At 42.4% G+C, this 22,029-nt stretch overlaps 1 protein-coding gene across 2 annotated transcripts in view; it reads left to right on the top strand.

The window, feature by feature from the left end:
* Positions 1 to 22,029, top strand: part of TNFRSF19 (TNF receptor superfamily member 19) — a 149,448-nt gene that overhangs the window by 88,664 nt on the left and 38,755 nt on the right. For both annotated transcript variants that reach the window (XM_075337385.1, XM_075337386.1), the window contains exon 5: positions 5,990 to 6,075. In XM_075337385.1, coding sequence (XP_075193500.1) covers positions 5,990 to 6,075 — 86 coding nt within the window. The remainder of the gene's footprint in view (positions 1 to 5,989; positions 6,076 to 22,029) is intronic.

Raw genomic sequence — 22,029 nt, 5'->3', positions numbered from 1 at the left:
CAGTTCTAATGTCAATATACCCAGGTAGTGACACAGTGGCAGAATTAAACCTAAAATACTACCCAGAAAGAACAAACGAGATGCATTGAAGTATATAATTTTTATTATATTTAAAAGAAACTTTTTTAGTTTTTTTAAAAAATTATCATTAAAAGGTAGTACAGCAGAGTAAAGTGCAAAAAAGAGGGTGCCAAGAATAGACACCATAAAAGTGTGCAGAAGGAAACTGTCAATTCATAAACCTGATAACATTAATTCATGACAACATATCATATATCCCAATACAAAGTTTTTACACAAAAGAGAATACAGGTTATGGTATATGCTTGGCAACTGTGATAAGATGGTATTAATCAAGCAGGGACGTTCAAAGTAACTTCATATTGTAAAGAGCTTAAAATAAAGCCCATATTGATCAGATAACGATAACATCAAGGAACATACCTGCCTATAGAAATAGCATACACAGTGCCAAATTAAATTATAGCCTCACCATTCACACCCTGACGCATTTCGCCGTGGCTTTCTCCAAGGGCGCATGGAATATAATGATCAGTATGGGGTATTTATAATGCCAAAATAACAATCAATTGAACTGGGAAATAGATAGGATTAAAAGATAAACCAATCAACATGCATTGAATACGTTTTAGGGTATTATCATTGGTGCTTTTAAAAGATGCGGACCATATTAGCATAGATAATAAACTCACCGCAGGTGAGCTTTGTAAATGAACTAAAGGTACCGTCACACTAAGCAACTTACCAGCGATCCCAACAACGATAGGGATCGCTGGTAAGTTGCTAGGAGGTTGCTGGTGAGCTGTCACACTGCGACGCTCCAGCGATCCCACCAGCAACCTGACCTGGCAGGGATCGCTGGAGCGTGGCTACACGAGTTGCTGGTGAGCTCACCAGCAACCAGTGTCCCAGCCCCCAGCGCCGCGTGGAAGATGCTGCGCTTGGTAACTAAGGTAAATATCGGTAACCAACCTGATATTTACCTTGGTTACCAGCTCACGCAGCTACACGTGCAGAGAGCAGGGAGCAGCGCACACTGAGCGCTGGCTCCCTGCTCTCCTAGTACAGCACACATCGGGTTAATTACCCGATGTATGCTGCAGCTAAATGTGCACAGAGCAGGGAGCAGCGCACACTGCTTAGCGCTGGCTCCTTGCTCTCCTACTTACAGCACACATGGGGTTAATTACCCGATGTGTGCTGCAGCAACATGTGCACAGAGCAGGGAGCAGCGCACAATGCTTAGTGCTGGCTCCCTGCTCTCCTAGTACAGCACACATCGGGTTAATTACCTGATGTGTGCTGCAGCTACATGTGCAGAGAGCAGGGAGCAGCGCACAATGCTTAGCGCTGGCTCCCTGCTCTCCTAGCTGCAGGACACATCAGGTTAATTAACCCGATGTGTCCTGCAGCTAGCTACATGTGCACAGAGCAGGAGCCGGCAGCACAGGCAGTGAGAGAGGCTGGTATCGAAGGTAAATATCGGGTAACCAAGGACAGGGCTTCTTGGTTACCCGATGTTTACATTGGTTACCAGCCTCTGCAGAAGCCGGCTCCTGCTGCCTGCACAGTTAGTTGTTGCTGTCTCGCTGTCACACACAGCGATCTGTGCTTCACAGCGGGACAGCAACAACTAAAAAATGGCCCAGGACATTCCGCAACAACCAACGACCTCACAGCAGGGGCCAGGTTGTTGCTGGATGTCACACACAGCAACATCGCTAGCAACGTCACAAAAGTTGTTCGTTACCAGCGATGTTGCTAGCGATGTTGCTTAGTGTGACGGGGCCTTAAGCCTCAGCATTCAGAAAATCCAAAAAGCCGGAAATGAAAGTGACAGTGTAAGGATAAAATATAACCCAGTGATTAAAAAAGGTTCCGTTTCAAAGGAAGTGACATGTGAAAGGTTGCACAAACTAAATAAGCGCTCTGCGCATGTGTGTAGCAACTGAAAATGGTGTCCCTGTTTATATCATTAAGATTCCGGAAAACCGGAAATGACGAAGAGGGGAAACATTTACATTAAGGACGTAGTTTTGGAACGCAAATGCGCTCCACAAGACGGAAGTGACATGTAAGTATACAAGTGAAACTAAAAATAGAGTCCCCAATACCATCATTAAGGTTCCATAAAACCGGAAATGATAGAATGGGGACATACACACAAAAGCGTAATTGTGGAACGCAGATGCGCCCCACCAAACAGAGGTGAAACTTAAGAGTACAGGTGGAACCTGATAATACTCCACCTGTACAGAAATGTGATAAAAAGGAAACCACATTTTCGGCTTTTTTTTATAAAAACTGTGGCTTCTTAATGTAATAAAATACTGTTGTGTTATACACAAATATGCTTAGTCCATATAAAAAAATAATAAACACCAATATACAGAAAAATTCATGGGGCTAGCTAAAATCAATATACAATAAATAATGAATAATATTACATAGTGTTCAATGATGCTTATCAATATAAATATGAATATAAATATGAAAATGAAAAAATATATAAATATAAATATATATAATATACAAAAAAATAAATAAAAGTGAAAAAGTGAATAAAGTGCGCAGTGCGAAGTGCAAGTGATGAGTTTAACATTCATCTATAAAAGTGGGGCACACTTAAATAGGTTAGCCACTACTTTTACATTGATGGCCTATCCGTAGGATAGCTGACACGCCGCGCCCCCACCGATCAGCTGTTATCGTTGCCGTTAGTGGGCGGAAATGCTCGGTTGCGGAGCTGCTCAGTCAACTGATAGTGGTTGCGGCCGGGTACTGCACATCCACCACCTATTGATTTGAATAGGAGGCGGATGTGCAATACCCAGCCACAACCGCTATCAAGAGACGGGGCAGCTCTGGAGCTGAACATTGCCAGTCACCTGCTGCCACCGCCGGGATCGAGAACAGCTGATCGGTGGGGGTGCAGCGTGTCAGACCCCGGCCGATAAGACATTAAAGATCTATTGGCCATCACTGTTAAACTAGTGGACAAACTCTTTAATTTAAAAGGGGATTGTCCATGTAGTTGACAACCCCTTTAAGGACCTTCTGTAAATGCAGAAGTGCCATCACGCATATCATAGCCGGCCTCGGTTCACATTCCTTCACCATACTATGAAATCACATTTATTTTTCGGCACGCTCGTAACTTGCTCTCTCTACACCGGATCATTTTTCAGCTCTTTGTGGGCTTTTCTGGTTATGATTGCGTCCGTAACTTTCTAAAGTATTTGTTCCACTCTGCTTGGCTAAGTCCACAGACTTCTCTGTTGTGATTCCAAAGTTGCAATGACCATGCCTGACTGAAGTAACTCAGACCAGCCATGTTATCAGGAATGCAGCAATTGTTTTTACACGCAGCACAGTAATCTCACGCTACAGAGTAATCTCCTCTCTGCCGCGCGATAGCAGGTTAACGGAGAACATCCTTAGGGTCTTGTTTTACTTATGTGTGAAAGCTCTGAGGACGTTTCCAAAATATTACTTTGATGGAATAGTTTCAGGGCGTACAAGCTAATATTTAAAGCCCTAATTAATTGCAGGTCATTGGACGCCTCGCCCCATTGCACCCACATCTTTTGGGGAGGTTAAATGAGCTGACCTATTCCATTTTTGGTGGATTGGTCACTAGGTTGCAGAATACAAGCTGCATTCACTAATTTTAGAATGTTTGTCTAATCCTTGAATATAAAATAGCCACTTTATAAATTCAGAGAGAACTCATAAGTCTAAGGGCGGCTTTGCACACTACGACATCGCAGGTGCGATGTTGGTGGGGTCAAATCGAAAGTGACGCACATCCGGCATCACTTGCGATGTCATAGTGTGTAAATCCTAGATGATACGATGAACGAGCGCAAAAGCGTCGTTATCGTATCATCGCTGCAGCCTCCGACATTTCCATAATGCCGGTGCAGCGACAGGTGCGATGTTGTTCCTCGCTCCTGCGGCAGCACACATCGCTGTGTATGAAGCCGCAGGAGCGAGGAACTTCACCTTACCTGCCGCCGGCTGCAATGAGAAGGACGGAGGTGGGCGGGATGTTTACATCCTGCTCATCTCCGCCCCTCCACTTCAATTGGCCGCCTGCCGTGTGACGTCGCTGTGACGCCGCATGACCCGCCCCCTTAGGAAGGAGGCGGGTCGCCGGCCAGAGGGACATCGCACGGCAGGTATGTGCGTGTGAAACTGCCGTAGCGATAATAATTGCTACGGCAGCTTTCACTAGATATTGCACGTGCGACGGGGGCGGGACTATCGCTGCAGCATCGGTAACACATTGTTACCGATGTTGCAGCGTGCAAAGCCCGCCTAAAGGCGGCTTTACACGCAGCGACATCGCTAGCTGGTGAAAGCACCCGACCCCGTCGGTTGTGCGTCACAGGCATATCGCTGCCCGTGGCGCACAACATCGCTTAAACCCGTCACACGGGACTTATCTGCCTAGCGACGTCGCTGTTGCCGGCGAACTGCCTCCTTTCTAAGGGGGAGATTCGTTCGGCGTCACTAAGCGGCCGCCCAATAGAAGCGGAGGGGTGGAGATGAGTGGGACGAACATCCCGCCCACCTCCTTTCTTCCTCATTGCGGGTGGCCGAAGGTACGAGGTTATTCTTCGTTCCTCCAGTGTCACACATAGCGATGTGTGCTGCCGCAGGAACGACGAACAACCAGCGTCCTGCAACAGCAACGATTTTATGAAAATGAACGACGTGTCAATGATCAACGATAAAGGTGAGTATTTTTGATCGCTAACACTCGCTCAGAGCTGTTACACACAACGACGTCGCTAACGACGCCGGATGTGCATCACGGCATCCGTGACCCCGGCAATATATCGATAGATACGTCGTTGCGTGTAACGGGGCCTTAAGGCCTTGTACACACGCTGCATTTTTTGCCGCATTTTTGGGTGCAGTTTGTTGCCCAACACTGCATGCATTTCCATCCCCAGCAAAGTCTATGAGAATTCAGAAATGTTGTGCGCATGCTGCTTCTTTCTTCCTTACAGTTTTAGTTGCAGAAAAAAAGAAGCAGCATGTCAGTTCTTTCTACGTTTTGACCAGCGTTTTAGTGATGGGCGGACTCACAGATACCCGGGATTGGCGGCTCTAACAAAAAAAAAAACCCGGTTCCGGCTCAAATTGTTCCTAAGTATCTGGCTGGATGTCAATCTTTATATAAGTCTATGTGGGACAACTCTTAAAAATGGTGTTAAAAGGGATAGGGGGATTGGAGCAAGTGCTCTATACTTACCGAGTCTCCGACTCAGCTGTAACTGTTTATTCTTCTTCCAGGGCCACTCATTAGCCTCATGCATATTCACTGCTTCTCCCGCCCACCGGCATCTGTGATTGGTTGCAGTCAGACCGAGCCCCTACCTTGAGTGGCAGCACGTTTGATGGCTTCTAATCACAGATCCTGTCTGCGGCTTTATCGTAGTACAAAAATAAATAAATTGGCGTAGAGACACCCTATAGTATGATACTCGGCACAGATAAAGCAAACGGCTACAGGCTGCAGCCCCCAGCATTTTCTGATTTTCTGCAAGAGTGTGCGTTTTTCAGTTAAGGCACAAAACTGCAGCGTGCGCACATAACCTTAGTGTATTCAGTTTCTGCAAACCTAGCCTGACTTACAGCTGCAGCTAGTTCTGGCAGTGTGAGATCTTAGCAGGGATGAGGGACACTGAGGAACCATTAGTCAGGCTAGGTGGGTGAAACTCAGAATAAATGGTGACAACGGATTATGCAGCTACTCTGACATGGATTTTCAAGGTAACTGTACCAGCCCTATGAGTTCTAATAAAATTCAACCATACATGCAGTTTGGATTGCAAAATCTGGTGACGCTTTAATAAAGAGTAAAATATTTGCAGAAAATAGAAGGATTAATTACATTTATGAAAACCTAATCTTGAGGAAATGAAATTTTAGTAAAAATCGTCATTGTATGTTACAGGTTTTATAGGAAGACGAAGCTTGGTGGATTTCAAGACATGGAATGTGTTCCCTGTGGCGATCCCCCGCCAACATACGAGCCTCAGTGTAAGTATATTACATTGATTCTTGGAACACTGCAATCTGTTCCTTTATTACTCCTCCTGGAAATGTTGGAATAAAATGACAGCTGGATGTTACTATTGCAGTCATTACTTATCACTATGGTGAATACACACTGGTTGCACACGGTTGGGAGAGGTTTCTGAGAGCTTTGGACTATATATTTCTGCACAATATGGACCTAAGTCTTTGGAATACTGAGATTTGGAACAACATGCACAAAACCTGCCTCGCAGCAGCTTCCGGAGCATACGAATGTAGCAAATGAAGCTGGGGACATACACCCAGCTTCAGTGCACATGCCCGGGAAGCTGGTTGTCAGCGCACAAATTTGATTTGGGAGGAAAGTGGATAAGTGTGTCTTATAGTCCTGCATGTACTTTGCTCACTGTGGAGGGTGATAGCAACGATTTATCGGGGTCACAGTACGAAGCAGCACAGTCGCCGCTGTAGGAAGCCAGAAGCAGCAGTGGGGTGCTCATGTGTGTCCACTATTAAAGAAAATGAATATTCACTGCTTCCCACACCCATAATCTCACCCAACTCTTGGCACCAAGGTCTGTGATAGTAAATGACTGTGAATATTTTTATTATCACTGTCGCGGGCCCCGAGAGGTGGGTGGGATTACAGGCATGAGTGACTACCTCTTGAAGCTCATCAATAGAATGCTAAGAGTGTGCAAAGCAGTAATCAAAGCAAAAGGTGGCTACTTTGAAGAACCTAGAATATAAGACAAATTTTCAGTTGTTTCACACTTTTTTGTTAAGTATTTCATTCCACATGTGTTAATTCATAGTTTTGATGCCTTCAATGTGAATCTACAATTTTCAGAGTCATGAAAATAAAGAAAACTCTTTGAATGAGAAGGTGTGTCCAAACTTTTGGTCTGTACTGTACACAAAGGGGAAGAGAAAATATGTGACTCCCGCTTGCGCCAGGAGACTAATACTAAGGAATTATAGGGATTTATATGGCTGCATGACTGCTAAGGATATAGGTGTACAATTACATTGTACATATGCCAGTTGGCGCAAAAAAAAAAAGGATTATACACCAGTATAATGAACCAGCGAATTGCCAATGCAAAACAGATATAGGAGTTCGTAATACCCAATTCCACATCCAACTACCAACAATGAAGCAAAAATTGAAATAGTTGCACAACCAGCATTCAGTAATTAGGTGCTTAGTTCCTTGGTGCTTAGGCGGGAGAAGGCAGGATAACAGCCGGCAGCCCGACGGCCGTTTCGGTATGGAGACCTTTGTCAGGGGGCAGTGTTTGAGTGAGGGGAAGTGAGGTTTTTAAAAGGTCATAGACAAATCCAAGACGGTATGGGGGGAGATATATTCCAGCATGGACCGAGCATGGGGAACACATATACCAGGATGGGAGACCTATCTATCAGCATGGAAACATATATACGAGGATGGACCCAGGAAGGGTAACATACACACCAAGATGGAGGCAATATTTATGCGCATGGGGAAGAGATTTACGAGGATGTGGAACATATAAGCCAGAATGGGGATCATATTTACTAGGAAAGGGCCCAGGAGGATGGACATTACCCCCATAACATTGTCAGCAGCAGATCACCCACCCCCCCCTCTTCTAATATCAGTGCATCATGACCACACAAAATGTTCCTATTTTTCCTCCTCTAGAACCAAGCTGCGCTTTATAGTCCAAAAAATACTGTACATTACATGAACTGTAAGTCTTGGGGGTAATCTAGTAGGGATAAATGATGTGATAGGTTTCCTGTATCAGTTATGACAAAGTAGACTTTATTCTTATATTTGCCCATTAAAGTCATTTTACTGTTTTTGTTTTTTATTTTGTATTTTAAATTTTACCCTTTCAATCTCGCGTCACAAATATTGTGCAATCGTGTCGCACAGAACCACACTCTGTTTATGCAACGACGTCATTTTCAATCGCTTCCCGACAGCTCGGACCTTTTTCTTTTTTTACTTAATGAACTGCTGTCAAAGTAACCCCGGAGCATATTAAAACATCTTGTCCCGTTTTTTGGGGGTTTTTTTTGTGTGTTGACTCTAGCAAGAGCCATTGTTGATCCAAGCAGCAATGAGTTGATAAATTGGCTCTCCCCTATGGTCGGCAGCTTAGATCTTAGTTGTGAAATATTTTTCAAGAAAGCTCTGATCGGGGCATTGAAAGTAACTTGTCTCCAGCAGATGTGTGTATCTTACAGGACGGCGCACACAGATTAGATTTCAACCTTAAAACCCAAGTAGTCTATAAGGGAGAGGCAAATATTTGTAAGCTTCCCTTCAAGTGCTTTGGTGGCAAATGAAAGTGTTAATGCCTGTGGGGCCCCCATAAATTAACAAAGTCTTTTGTAACACTGAGATACTTTGGCAAGTGTTTTGTTTGCCTGTGAACACTTGTAAGGGGCATGAACTTCCTGTGCTAAAGGCTTATAGAGTGTAGCGAGTTTATTAAGACTTTGATCAGAAATTCTAAGAAGTAGTAGCAGTTGATTATTACCCAGCTGGCAATAAATCTCCCGTCTTCCTTTTATTCGCTATTCACTGCCGGGGTTTTTCAGATATTTGAAAACACAAACTGGTTTAAACATTTACCTTTTTGCCGGAGGAGGGATGGCGGAGACCTCCTTGTAGATGTCTGCCACATTGAAAAGTAATTTTTTAGTGGTAGAACATTAGTATAGACTAGAATTCGAGAAGTCATTTTTATGGTGGTAAAACATTATACAATCTAGAATTCGAGAAGTCATTTTTATGGTGGTAGAACATTAGTAAAGGCTAGAATTCGAGAAGTCATTTTTATGGTGGTAGAACATTATACAATCTAAAATTCGAGAAGTCATTTATTAGTGGTAGGACAATAAGACTAGAATTCGAGAAGTCATTTTTATGGTGGTAGAACATTAGTAAAGATTGGAATGCGAGAAGTCATTTTTTGGTGGTAAAATAGTAAAGACTAGCATTTGAGAAGTAATTTTTTGGTGGTCGAACATTAGTAAAGACTAGAATTCGAGAAGTCATTTTTTGATGGTGGAACATTAGTAAAGACTACAATTCGAGAAGCCATTTTTATGGTGGTAGAAAATTAGTAAAGACTAGAATTCAAGAAGTAATTTTTTATGGTGGTAGAGCCTCCAGGATCCAGTTTTGGGCTCCACATTTTAAAAAGGACATTCAGAAGTTAGAGTCAGTTCAAAGGCGGGCAACTAGACTATTACAAGGAATGGAAGGCCTCCCATATGATGACAGGTTGAAAAAGTTAGATATGTTTAGCTTAGAAAAAAGACTTCTCAGAGGAGATCTCATTTATATGTATAAATACATGTGTGGTCAATATAAAGGACTGGCACATGACTTATTTCTTCCAAAGACAGTACTAAGGACCAGGGGGCACTCACTGCGAGTGGAAGAAAAGCGATTCCGACACCTAAATAGGAAAGGGTTCTTTACAGTTAGAGCGGTCAGACTGTGGAATACACTACCACAAGAGGTAGTAATGGCAGATACTATAACAGCTTTTAAAAAAGGGCTGAATGATTTCCTCAGTGCACAAAACATTGTTGGTTATAAATGACTTAGTGACTAAATGTAGAACTGGTGGAGGAAGGTTGAACTAGATGGACCTAGGTCTTTTTTCAACCTAAGTAACTATGTAACTAACTATGTATTAGTAAAGACTAGAATTGGAGAAATCATTTTTATGGTGGTAGAAAATTAGTAAAGACTAGAATTCGAGAAGTCATTTTTATGGTGGTAGAAAATTAGTAAAGACTAGAATTCAAGAAGTCATTTTTATGGTGGTAGAGCATTAGTAAAGACTAGAATTGGAGAAATCATTTTTTGATGGTAGAACATTAGTAAAGACTAGAATTCGAGAAGTCATTTTTATGGTGGTAGAACATTAGTAAAGATTGGAATGCGAGAAGTCAGTTTTTGGTGGTAGCATAGTAGTAAGGACTAGTATTTGAGAAGTCTTTTTTTGGTGGTAGAACATTAGTAAAGACCAGAATTCATTGAGTCATTTTTTTTTTTGATAGTCGAACATTCGTAAAAAGTAAACTTTTGAATTTTGGAAATTTTTCAGTCAGTCAAACTAAAAATTGATATTTTTCAAACTTTTTGTTGGTTAAGAAAGAGAACAAATATTTTGTCAGTAAAATGCGCATAGAATTTTTGTAACCTTTTTTGGTGTGTAAGGTTATAGTGTAAAATTTGGAAATCCAGTCTTTTCCTAAAAAAAAAAAAGTTTCTCCACCTTCTCCATTGTGTCTGTGATGTTATCCGAGGGCGATCCAATTTTTTTCATGGACCCGTAGACTTGGAACGGCCGACTGCCATCTGATTCTTGGAAGCAAATCCTGCATACTACGATTTTTTCAGTCAAACCACTTGGTTAGAGGAAAAAATTGGACATGTGCATTGCCCCATAGAATAACTTCAAACTTTATTCCATAGATTAAAATGACAGATCTCAGGTGTAGATTATGCAATAAGTTTTGAACGCACACAGGTGTTCTTTTAACAAAGAAGGCCTGGATGCATTTGAAATGCGTTGCTTTTATCTGCACCTTGGATGTATCATTTTAATTTATGGAATAAAGTTTGAAGAAATTTGAAGAAATTTTAGGAGCTGGAAGTTTATTCTTTTTTTATTTACCCACATGCGCACTGACAGCCAAAGTCACAAGTGAGCTAGTTCCTCTACCCTTATTTTTGCTATAGAATAACATTGGTCCAAGGGCAATCCGAATTTTTGATGGATAGCACTCGCACTGAAAATATAGTCACTTGCATGAGCCCTTACAAAAATAAGGCAGAAAGCTACAAAAAATATTTAAGGGAGTTGTCCTAAACTCTCTGTTAAGAGGATCAGAATGGCTTCTTCTGTGTCCGAAGATGCGGGGTTTTGGCTTTGTCACTTTACATGCCACTAGAGTTGGAGCGGAAAACAGCTTGGTATGGGTGCGGGTGCCCACCGATATTGATGGCCTATCGTAAGGATAAGGAACAAAGTTGGAGATCCTGGACTAACTCCAGTTTGGGAGAAATAAAAGAAAAGAATTTTGGTCACCTTTTAAAGCAACTATCAGGCTGCTCAAAGGTTTCCAAATTTTTGCTTGAAAAATAGCAAAAAGAGGACTAAATATCCTCCACAATTTAGAACACTCACAGCAGGATAAATCAGTGGTGAACTGCTCAGGCCAAGAAAAACTAATGCACTAACAGGGTGCAACCAGACCCCCAATAGATGGAAATATCACAGGTGCAGGAGGAGCAAATCACTCACACAACTCCAGAATATGGAGGGGGTGCCTGCTGGATGGTAAAATTGCTCCTCTTACCCCTGTGATATTTCCATCTATTGTGGGTCTGGTTGCACCCTGTTAGTGCATTAGTTTTTGTTGGCCTGAGTAGTTCATCACAAATTTTTGCTCAGCACCACGATGAAGTTCTATTTCTCCATCATGGAGAAACATCACAATAAAAGTGACACCCAGAACTTGACTACAGGGTCACAAATCTGGAGATATTTATACACCATTGCGACCATTAAAGTGGGGGACACATACGTAATGTAGACAGTGGAAATGTCAAGCTGAACATGGCTGGTTTTTCCCCATCTGACGCCTACTACTCTCTGAACTCCATCAGCAGTGTTTAGAGATATGTGTAACTTTGGATATTACATAGTGCAGGTTTCAAGTTATGAAAATTCTCACAATTTCCTCTTAAGACATAATGGGAACTTTATTAAATGACTCTTCAAAGTAGTTCCTTCATTGGTGGAGGTATCTCATTGACCCTCAGCAATGTCATCTCATAGACGTGCAACATCTGCTGGCTGCAAATGGTTCATGCAATAGTTTTTGGTAAAACAGTGGGAAATTTTGCCGCAGTGTACAACTTCAGTGGCTTTTTACCCCCAGATGTTGGTCCTCACATTCTCATAATCCTAAATCTTTGTTCTCCAGACACTTTGTTGACTTGATCGGTTGAGGATATTGTCTTGTATATAAGGTCACCGAGTCACCGTGTAAATACAACTTATTGCACTATATGGTTATTAACGTCCTAAGGAGTGAACTACTATAGGATCAAGCCAATCCAGACCATTGATTCCCAAAAAAAGACATCCATAACCTATACACACAGGACATGTCATCAATATCTGGTAGATATAGGTCCCGCCTGAGGAACCCCTGTTCTTCACATAGGTGCGCATTACAGCGCCAGGACGTACATCTACTAGACATTCCAGGATAAATGCATCTATCACCAGACATCACAATAGACATCAATATATAGCTCTCTTCCACCTTACATTTTAAGAATGGCTGTACAACCTTGATATTAAAATCAGCATTTTACAAGTCCACTCTTTATGCTTATTTAAACATTACGCGGAGAAAAATTCTGACATGAATTTTCAAAGTAAGTACACTAGCCTTATCAGGTCCAAGTTCCAATTTATTCCGTTTGTATTGTGAAATCTGGTTTAGCAATAGTTTCGACGCACAGTATTACAAAGACATTACTTTTACCTTTTAGTGCTTAGAGTAGCCTGGGTTAATTTTTCAGGTATTTTGTATATAAAGAACTTGTACACATTCGATATTTGCACAGCGCATACTGCTCCACTTATCAGTAATGGGAGATAAGAGTCATTTACAGTGAAGGCTGAGAAATCCCCGATTGACAAAACACATTCTTGGTTTCTATCAGGTAAAGTAATGCAGTGTTTTACTCTTTCGCAACCAATTCCTTAAAGGGGTTTTCCTACCAACAAAGTTGATTTTAATTCATAGATCTTGGAATATTAATAACTTCTACTACATTTGGATGTTATTAAAAAAAATGTTCCTGTGCTGAGATAAACTTATATGTGTCCCTGCTATGTACTGTGTAATGGCCGTGTCTCACCGTACTGACTTTAATGTGGTCTCGCAAGCCGAGCCTGCATCTTTCCCGGCAGATGATGGCTGATTTAAGCCATCATGTTAAGGGGGAATTTGGAAGTAATCCCATCCAAATAGGCATTCACGTCTCAAACCATCTGCAGTTCAAAACATGAGTCAAATGTCAGGCATGCATGCGATATATCTACATAGACCAGACATGAACCACAGGTCCGAGTAGAAGGATGACTGCTTTATTTTAACAAAGTACATGAATAATATAAGAAGTCAGTTAGCTAGAATCCAAGAATACGTGACACTTCTTCTATTGGTCAAACGGCAAAAAGAGCTTATTCTGCAATATATATGTATATGTATTTCATCATTTTATATTACGCTAACTCAGCATGAATCACAAAAAGTCTTATGATGTCTGAGTACAGACAATGGATGCAGTACACAGGTCAAATGCCATTGTGAGTCCTGTTTTGGATATCTTCATTTAATAAAAATAAATAAATCTTTATTTTTATATAGTGCTAACACATTCTGCAGCGCTCTACATACATTGCAACACTGTCCCCATTGTGGCTCACAATCTAAATTCCCTATCTGTATGTCTTTGGAGTGTGGGAGGAAACCGGAGGAAACCCACGCAAACAAGGGGAGAACATACAAACTCCTTGCAGATGTTGTCCTTGGTGGGATTCGAACACAGGACCCCAGTGCTGCAAGACTGCAGTGCTAACCACTGAGCCACCATACCACCCTGAATACTGTCCATAACAATGTGCTTTTAACAGCCGTGGGTGGAGCTCCGCCATGGCTGATAACTTGTTAAATGCCGCTCTGACAGCAGCAAGGTGGCGTCTCATTCCACATGCCCATCGGTGCTCCCGAGACGTGATTGCGGGGCGCCGGTGGCTTGCAATGACAGCCGAGGGTCTTCTGAATACAGATTCCCTTTGACACCTAGTTGCTTTGGTAAGAAATGAGCAGGTTAGATCTTTTTATGCCGGGATATACAGTTTAGGTACTTTATAAGCAAAGCGCAGACTCCATAATACATCACCTCATTTTGAGCCCCAAGTGATTTATATTTTTTATGCATTTTCTGCAAATAGCTGTTTTGGGGTTTTGTTTTGTATTTGTTTTTATTGCTTCTGTTGATTTAAGAAGTCAGATTTGGAAAGTATTCTTAAGCAGAAATGTCTCAAGAATTGAAATGTTGCTTTTATTTGCACATGGAAAAAAAGAATAGACAAATAAAAAAAACATGATGTGCACTATGTTCACTTGTGAGTAGAATTTGCACTAAAATTCCATGTAAAAAAACAAACAAAAAAACAAAACAAAACAAAAAACGGTGTGAACAAATCAAAAGGGATTCTTTTTGCTGAGTTCTTAGAGCATAAACTGCGCAGGAAGCCCCAAGGTTTTTAGAAATGTTCAGTTTCTAGGAGGATTTGGAGAATTTCTGCTCCGTATCCGCTCCAAAAACTAATTTATTTTTTTATGGGGATTATGAAACAGATCCACTTCAATGAGTCTTCAAAGTGTTTTCTTGATTTGCCTTTTTAGAGCAAATCTGCTTCAAAATCCTCGTACGAAAACCCTAGGTGAAAACTAAATTAGGCTTGCCCATTGAAATAAAAAAGGAACCTTATCCAAAGAGTATTTAAAGCAGTTTTTGAAGTTTATATAGTAGTATTGTCTCCAAAATCAATGCAAAAAAAAATAAACTTTGATTATACACCAAAGGTTTGTTTACATGTAGTATTTTGTTGTGGATTTTTGTGGATTAAAAATCCATGTCTAAAAACTGCTTAAAAAACCTCTTGTATATTTTTTGACACTTTTTTTTTTTGTGTACGTTGCACCATGAATTGATTTGAAGAGGTTTTTTATATGGATTTTCATTCAAATTTTCCTGTTGTATTAAACTTTATTTTCTAGTTGCTCGTAGGAATATCAGCGCCAGCATGCCATTCCTGTTGTTTCATCACCCATAGGGGCCTGTATTATTTTGGTTTTCTCTGGGTGTGATGGTTGTGTCTATGTTTCCGTATTAGTACTGATGAGCTATTGTCTAGCAAAATCCGACTCTGCACTTTTTAGTTAGAAAATGATTAATCATCCCGAACACCCACCAGATCTTTAGTTACCATCCAAGTCCCTAAATCACACCTGACAGTCGGGGCTGCTGAAAACACCATCCAGATGGGGGAACTGATGTGTGTTTAGGTTATTACATATCACAGTTGGATCAAAGTTACTGGTTATACACGTAAGCCATCAATTTCAGTCTGCTGCCTTTCTTATCCACCTATCGTTTACATAGAAATATAGTCTGTGCGGTGCAGGCAGTCCCAGTTACAGCTCGTTTTTCTGACCTGTCTTCAAAAGTTTAGAAAAACTTTTAAAAATCTGTTCTATCCTTTATACACCAAATAAGCACACAAAATCTAGAATTAGATTGTTTTTGAAATATGCAAATTTTACCTTCATTAATGTGTTAAAAATCTGGTATTTCCATCTTCTGTAATATATACATACACACAGTATATCACAGAAATGAGTACACATTTTTGTAAATATTTTTTAGATCTTTTCATGGGACAACACTGAAGATCTGACACTTTGATACACTGTAAAGTAGTCAGTGTACAGCTTGTATAACAGGGTAAATTAATGTCTAAACCACTGAATATTTTGCGTTGCCACCATTATTTTCAAGCACTGCCTTATCTCTCTGCCTTATCTCTCTTGGGCAAGGCGTTCACTAGAAATTCCCAAGAGCCAGAGGATCCTCTTCCATTCTCCATGACAACATCACCAAGCTGGTGGATGTTAGAGACCTTATGCTCCTCCACCTTCCATTTGAGGAGGCCCCACAGATGTTCAGTAGGGTTTAGGTTTCGAGACACTTGTCCAGTTCAGCACCTTTACCCTCAGTTTCTTTAGCAAGGCAGTGGTCGTCTTAACCCTTTAGTGACGGAGCTAATTTTCACCTTAATGACCAGACCAAATTTTGCAATTCTGACCAGTGTCACTTCATGAGGCTATAACTCTGGAACGCTTCAACGGATCCCGGTGATTCTGAGATTGTTTTTTCGTCACATATTGGACTTCATGTTAGTACCAAATTTAGGACAATATTTTTTGTGTTTATTTATGAAAAAAATTGAATATTGGCAAAAATTTTGAAAATTTAGCAATTTTCAACTTTTGAATTTTTATACCGAGATTTCTGTGACACAAAATAGTTAATAAATAACATTTCCCACTTGTCTACTTTACATCAGCACAATTTTGGAAACAAAATTTTTTTTTGTTAGGAAGTTAGAGGGGTTCAAAGTTTATCAGCAATTTCTCATTTTTACATCAAAATTTACAAAACCATTTTTTTAGGGACCACATCACATTTGAAGTGACTTCAATAGGCCTAGATGACAGAAAATACCCAAAAGTGACACCATTCTAAAAACTGCACCCCCCAAAGTACTCAAAACCACATTCAAGAAGTTTATTAACCCTTCAGGTGCTTCACATGAACAAAAGCAATGTGGAATGAAAAAAAGCAAAAATTAAATTTTACCTAAAAATGTTGCTCTAACCCAAATTTATTCACTTTTAGAAGAAATAACACAACAAAATGGACCCCAAAACTTGTTCCCCACTTTCTTATGAGCGCGCCGATACCCCACATGTGGTCAGAAACCTCTGTTTGGACAAATGGGAGGGCTCGGAACAGAAGGAGCAATATTTGAATTTTGGAAAGCAAATTTGGCTGAAATAGATTGCGGGCACCATGTTGCATTTACAGGTCCGCTAAGGTACCTAAACAGAAGAAATCCCTCACAAGTGACACCATTTTGGAAACTAGACCCCTCAAGGCTTCTATCTAGGGGTATACTGAGCATTTTGGACCCACAGGTACTTCACAGATTTTGTTAACGTTACGTTGTCATATTGAAAATTTTAATAATTTTCTCAAAAATGTTGCTTTAGCATCAATTTTCTCACTTTTTCAAGAGGTAATTCCAAAAATTTGACCTCAAGGTTTGTTAACCACTTTTTTATGAGCGCAGTGATACCTCACATGTGGTCTGAAACCTTTGTTTGGACAAATGGGAGGGCTTGGAACGAAAGGAGCAATATTTGAATTTTAGAAAGGAAATTTGCCTGAAAAAGATTGCGGGCACCATGTCGCATTTGGAGGTCCCCTAAGGTACCTAAACAGCAGAAACCCCGCACAAGTGACCCCATTTTGGAAACTAGGCCCCTCAAGGAATTTATCTAGATGTTTGGTGAGTACCCTGAACCCTCAGGTGCTTCACAGAATTTTATAACGTTGAGCCATGAAAAAAAAAAAATAAAATTTTACCACAAAATTGTTATTTCAACCAGGTAGCTTTTTTTTTTACAAGACTAAAAGGAAAAAATTCAGCATAACATTTATTGTGCAATTTCTCCTGAGTTTGGCGATACCTTATATGTGGTGGAAATCAACTGTTTGGGCGCATGGCAGGGCTCGGAAGGGAAGGAGTGCCATTTGACTGCAAAATTGGCTGGAATCAATAGCGGACGCCAGGTTACATTTGGAGAGCCCCTGAGGTGCCTAAACAGTGGCGGTCCCCCACAAGTGACTTCATTCTGGAAACAAGACACCTCAAGGCTTTTATCTAGGTGTATAGTGAGCAGTTTCAATCCACGAGTACTTCACAGAATTTGATAAGCTTAGGTTGCCATATTGAAAATTTTCATTTTTTTCACAAAACTGTTGCTTTAGCATCAAATTTCTCACTTTTTCAAGAGACAACAACAAACTGTGGACCCCACAGGTTGTTATCCAATGTCTTATGAGCACAGGGATACCCCACATGTGGCCAAAAACCTCTGTTTGGATAAATGGGAGGGCTTGGAATGGAGGGAGCACCATTTGAATTCTGGAAAAGTTGAAATAAATTGCGCGCACCATGTCACATTAGCAGGGCCCCTTGGGTACCTATACAGCAGAAACCCCCCACAAGTGACTCCATTTTGGAAACTGGATTTTATTCAGGAGTATAGTAAGCATTTTGAATCCACAGGTACTTCACAAAAATGTTGCTGTAGCAACAAATGTCTCACTTTTAGGCTATGTGGCCATGATCCAGCGACACGGCGTCTAGTACACAGTGTCAGCCTCCTGCAGAGATGTGAGTGTTGTCCACGGGAGAACGCAGCTGCCCATGCCCACGATTTGGGTTCAGGCCGCTGTGGAGCTCTATGCTACCTGCAGAGAACACTCATCTCCGCAGCATAAATTGACATGCTGAGGCTCGGGAAGCTGCGCCACAGGTCGGTTTATGCTGCGGAGAAAAGAAGCACATTGGGCATGGGATTTCTAAAAATCCTTCCACTGTGCTTCTACTGCACAACGCAGCATTATGGACACAGGGACACACTATGGACACACTCTGCGCCCAAAACGCTGCAAACCCTGATTGTGGGCACACAGCGTAAAATGCTACAATGGATGAATGGATAGATGTCAAACATATATAACGTCCCACCCCCTGCATATTCTAAGCTGGCGCCCTTTAGTGCCTTTCATGTGGCACTAAAGGGTGCCTAGCCTTGTATTTAGCCCCCCAAAAAATTAATAATTAAAATAAACGACGTGGGGTCCCCCCTATTTTTGATAGCCAGCTAGGGTAAAGCAGACAGCTGTAGCCTGCAAACCACAGCTGACAGCTTCACCTTGTCTGGTGATCAATTTGGAGGGCTCCCCAGGCGTTTTTTTTAAAAAAAAAAAAAAACGTGGGGTCCCCCCCAAATTAGATCACCAGCCAAGGTGAAGCGGACAGCTGGGGTCTGGTATTCTCAGGGTGGGAAGAGCCATGGTTATTGGACTCTTCCCAGCCTAAAAATAGCAGGCCGCAGCCGCCCCAGAAGTGGCGCATCCATTAGATGCGCCAATCCTGGCGCTTCGCCCCAGCTCATCCCGCGCCCTGGTGCGGTGGCAGACGGGGTAATATATGGGGTTGATACCAGCTGTAATGTCACCTGGCATCAAGCCCTGGGGTTAGTGATGTCACGGCATCTGAACAGATACCCGACATCACTAACCCAGTCAGTAATAGAAAAAAAAAGACAAAAAAAAAATTTATTTGAAAAAACACTCCCCGAAACATTCCTCTTTTACCAATTTATTGAAAATAAAGAAATTCCGGTCGCTGTAATCCATTTTGGAGGTCCCACGCCGACTCTGGATCTTCTAGAATATGGGGGGCACGTTCAGGGAACGTATCCCCCATTTTCTGGAAGAGCAAGCTCTCCATGAGCAGTGTGGGTGCAGTAATCTGAGAATACTGCACTCACACTGCCCCGGTCCAACCTAGGGCAGAGTGACCTGCAGTAACCTCATTCCAGAATATGAGGGGCACGCTCACAGAACGTATCCCCCATTTTCTGGAACAGCAGTCTCTCCATGTGAGGAGTGTGACTGCAGATTACCGCACTCACCCTCCCCCGGTCCACAGTGGAGTAGCCTGTGCAGTTGCGACGTCAGCAGGATCCCTGCTTGCAGGGATCCAGCTGACAGCCGCTGTCTGCGCATGCGCCGCCAGCATTGAAGAAGGAGGCGGCGTGATCGCAGGACGGAGCGGCAGACAGGTAACGTATAACCGGGGGCTTGGGGGGGGGGGTGACCTAGTGGGACCTGGGGACACCTTTCTGCCGCATGTTACGTGTCACATGCGGCAGAAAGAGCAGAATGAATGCGGCCGCGCGCTGTGCGCCGCCATCTTCCACGCTCCGTAGGGGGGAGGGGGGTGGTGGCTCTGGAGAACCGGAGGGGGCTCCGGTGACCAGAGGGCTCCGGTGGACCGGAGGAGGGGTCAGGGGGAGGACATTTCCCTCCGATCTGAAATGTTTGATCATTTCAGATCGGAGGGAAATGACTGCAGAGCCGGCGGCGGCGGCAGTTTTTTGTGCGCTTCGGCGCCATTTTGGATGTCCGGTGGGGGTAGGGGTGGGGGTGGGGGGACTCTCCGGTACCGGGGGCTTTGGGGGCACTAGGGGGTTAGATTTCTTTCTCATCTGACATGTTTGATCATGTCAGATGAAAAAGAAATCAGTTTTACCGGCCATTTCTTTTTTTTTCATGTGTTCGTCGGTATACAGTGTATACCGCCGATCACATGATCGGGGTCCAAAAAAAACACCCCGATTCATAATCTGGGGGGTCTCAGCTACCCCCGGTAGCTGAAACCCCCGAGATTTTCGGTCGCTGGGGGGCGCTACAGGGTTTTTTCGGGCCGCCGCTTAAAAGCGGCGGAACAGAATAAGTACCCTGTTTTGCCGCCGCTTTAAGTCGTACGGCCGTCGTTATGAGGTTAAAGGTGTGTTTGGAGTCGTTATGAAAATTATTGGAATCTGGAATACTGTGATGAGCTGTAGCTCCAGACAGCTGTCAGTACTCATGCAGCCAAACACAAACCATTACACTCCCACCACTATGCCTGACTATAGGCAGGGCACACTTGTCTTTGTCCTCGTCACCTGGTTGCCACCATACATTTTGACACCATCTGAACCAAATAAGTTTATCTTGGTCTCCTCAGACCACAGGACATGGTTCCTGTAATCCGTGCCCTTAGTTTGCTTGTCTTCAGCAAATGGTTTGGAGCCTTTCTAATGCATCATCTGTAGAAGAGGCTTCCTTCCTGGACAACAGCCATGCAGGCCAATTTGATGCAGTGTGCGGTATATGGTCTGAGCACTGGAAGGTGGATCCCCACCCCTGTAACCTTTGCAGCAATACTGGCATCACTCATATGTCTATTTTGAAAAGACAACCTCTTGGATATGATGCTGAGCACGTGCATTCAACCTCTTTGGCGAGGTCTGTTTTGAGTGGTATCTTTCTTGTTAAACAGCTGTGTGGTCTTGGCCACCATGGTGCAGCTCAGCTTCAGGGTGTTGGCAATCTTCTTATAGTCTAGGCCATTTTTATATAGACCATCAATCCTTTTTTTCAGATGCACAGAGAATTATTTACAATGAGGTGCCATATTGAACATCAAATCTAAAGGGGTTGTCCACAACTTTAACACTGATCGCGTATCCTTAGGATAGGTTATCAATGTCTGCTCAACCGAGGCGGATGATCAATGGGATGCGGATGTGCAGTACCCAGCTGCAGCCACTATCTGTTGACAAGGCATTGCCGCAACTGAGTATTTCCTACAGATGAGCCATCAATGTTTAAGTAGTGGACAAACGCTTTACCACACTTGCTCCCGATTTACACCTGGGACACTAATGAGTCACATAAAACCAGGGAGGGAAAATGGCTAATTGGGCACAATTTGGCCATTTTCTTTTAGGAGTGTGCTCACTTTTGTTGCCAGTGGTTTAGACATTAATGGCTGTGTGTTGTTATTTAGAAGGCACCAAATTTACACTGTTATACAAGCTGTACACTGACTACTGTACATTATATCAAAGTGTCAGATCTTCAGTGTTGTCCCATTAAAAGGTATAATAAGATATCAATATGACATAATATAAAGTTTTCCCTCTTATCCAGGTGTCCTTTGTTTTTGCCACATTGACAGAGATAGGAAAGGCACAGAAGAGCAGAGGTGTTGGGCTCCAGCAATGTCTTTTTGGGGAATATATACAGTATGAGTCCCCATATAGTCTCACTAGATACAATATGAGCCCCTACTACACAGTAACTCTATATACAGTACATTAGGAACCTACCACATAGTCACATTATATGCAAAATGAGCCCCCATATAGTATCCCTATATACAGTATAAGCCAACCACACAATCCCCCGTATACAGTATAAGCTCACACAGTACCCATATATAAAGTATGAGCGCCCACATATTCCTCCTATATAAAGTATGACTACCCACACAGCATCCCTATATACAGTATGAGAACCCGCACAGTACCCCTATATACGGTATGTGACCACCACATAGCCCCCATATACATAAACAGTACCCATATGTAAAGTATGAGCCC

Source organism: Anomaloglossus baeobatrachus, chromosome 2, assembly GCF_048569485.1.
Source record: "Anomaloglossus baeobatrachus isolate aAnoBae1 chromosome 2, aAnoBae1.hap1, whole genome shotgun sequence".
Lineage (NCBI taxonomy): Eukaryota > Metazoa > Chordata > Amphibia > Anura > Aromobatidae > Anomaloglossus > Anomaloglossus baeobatrachus.
The sequence above is the reverse complement of the archived record's forward strand: the minus strand, read 5'-3'. Positions and strand labels throughout refer to the sequence as shown.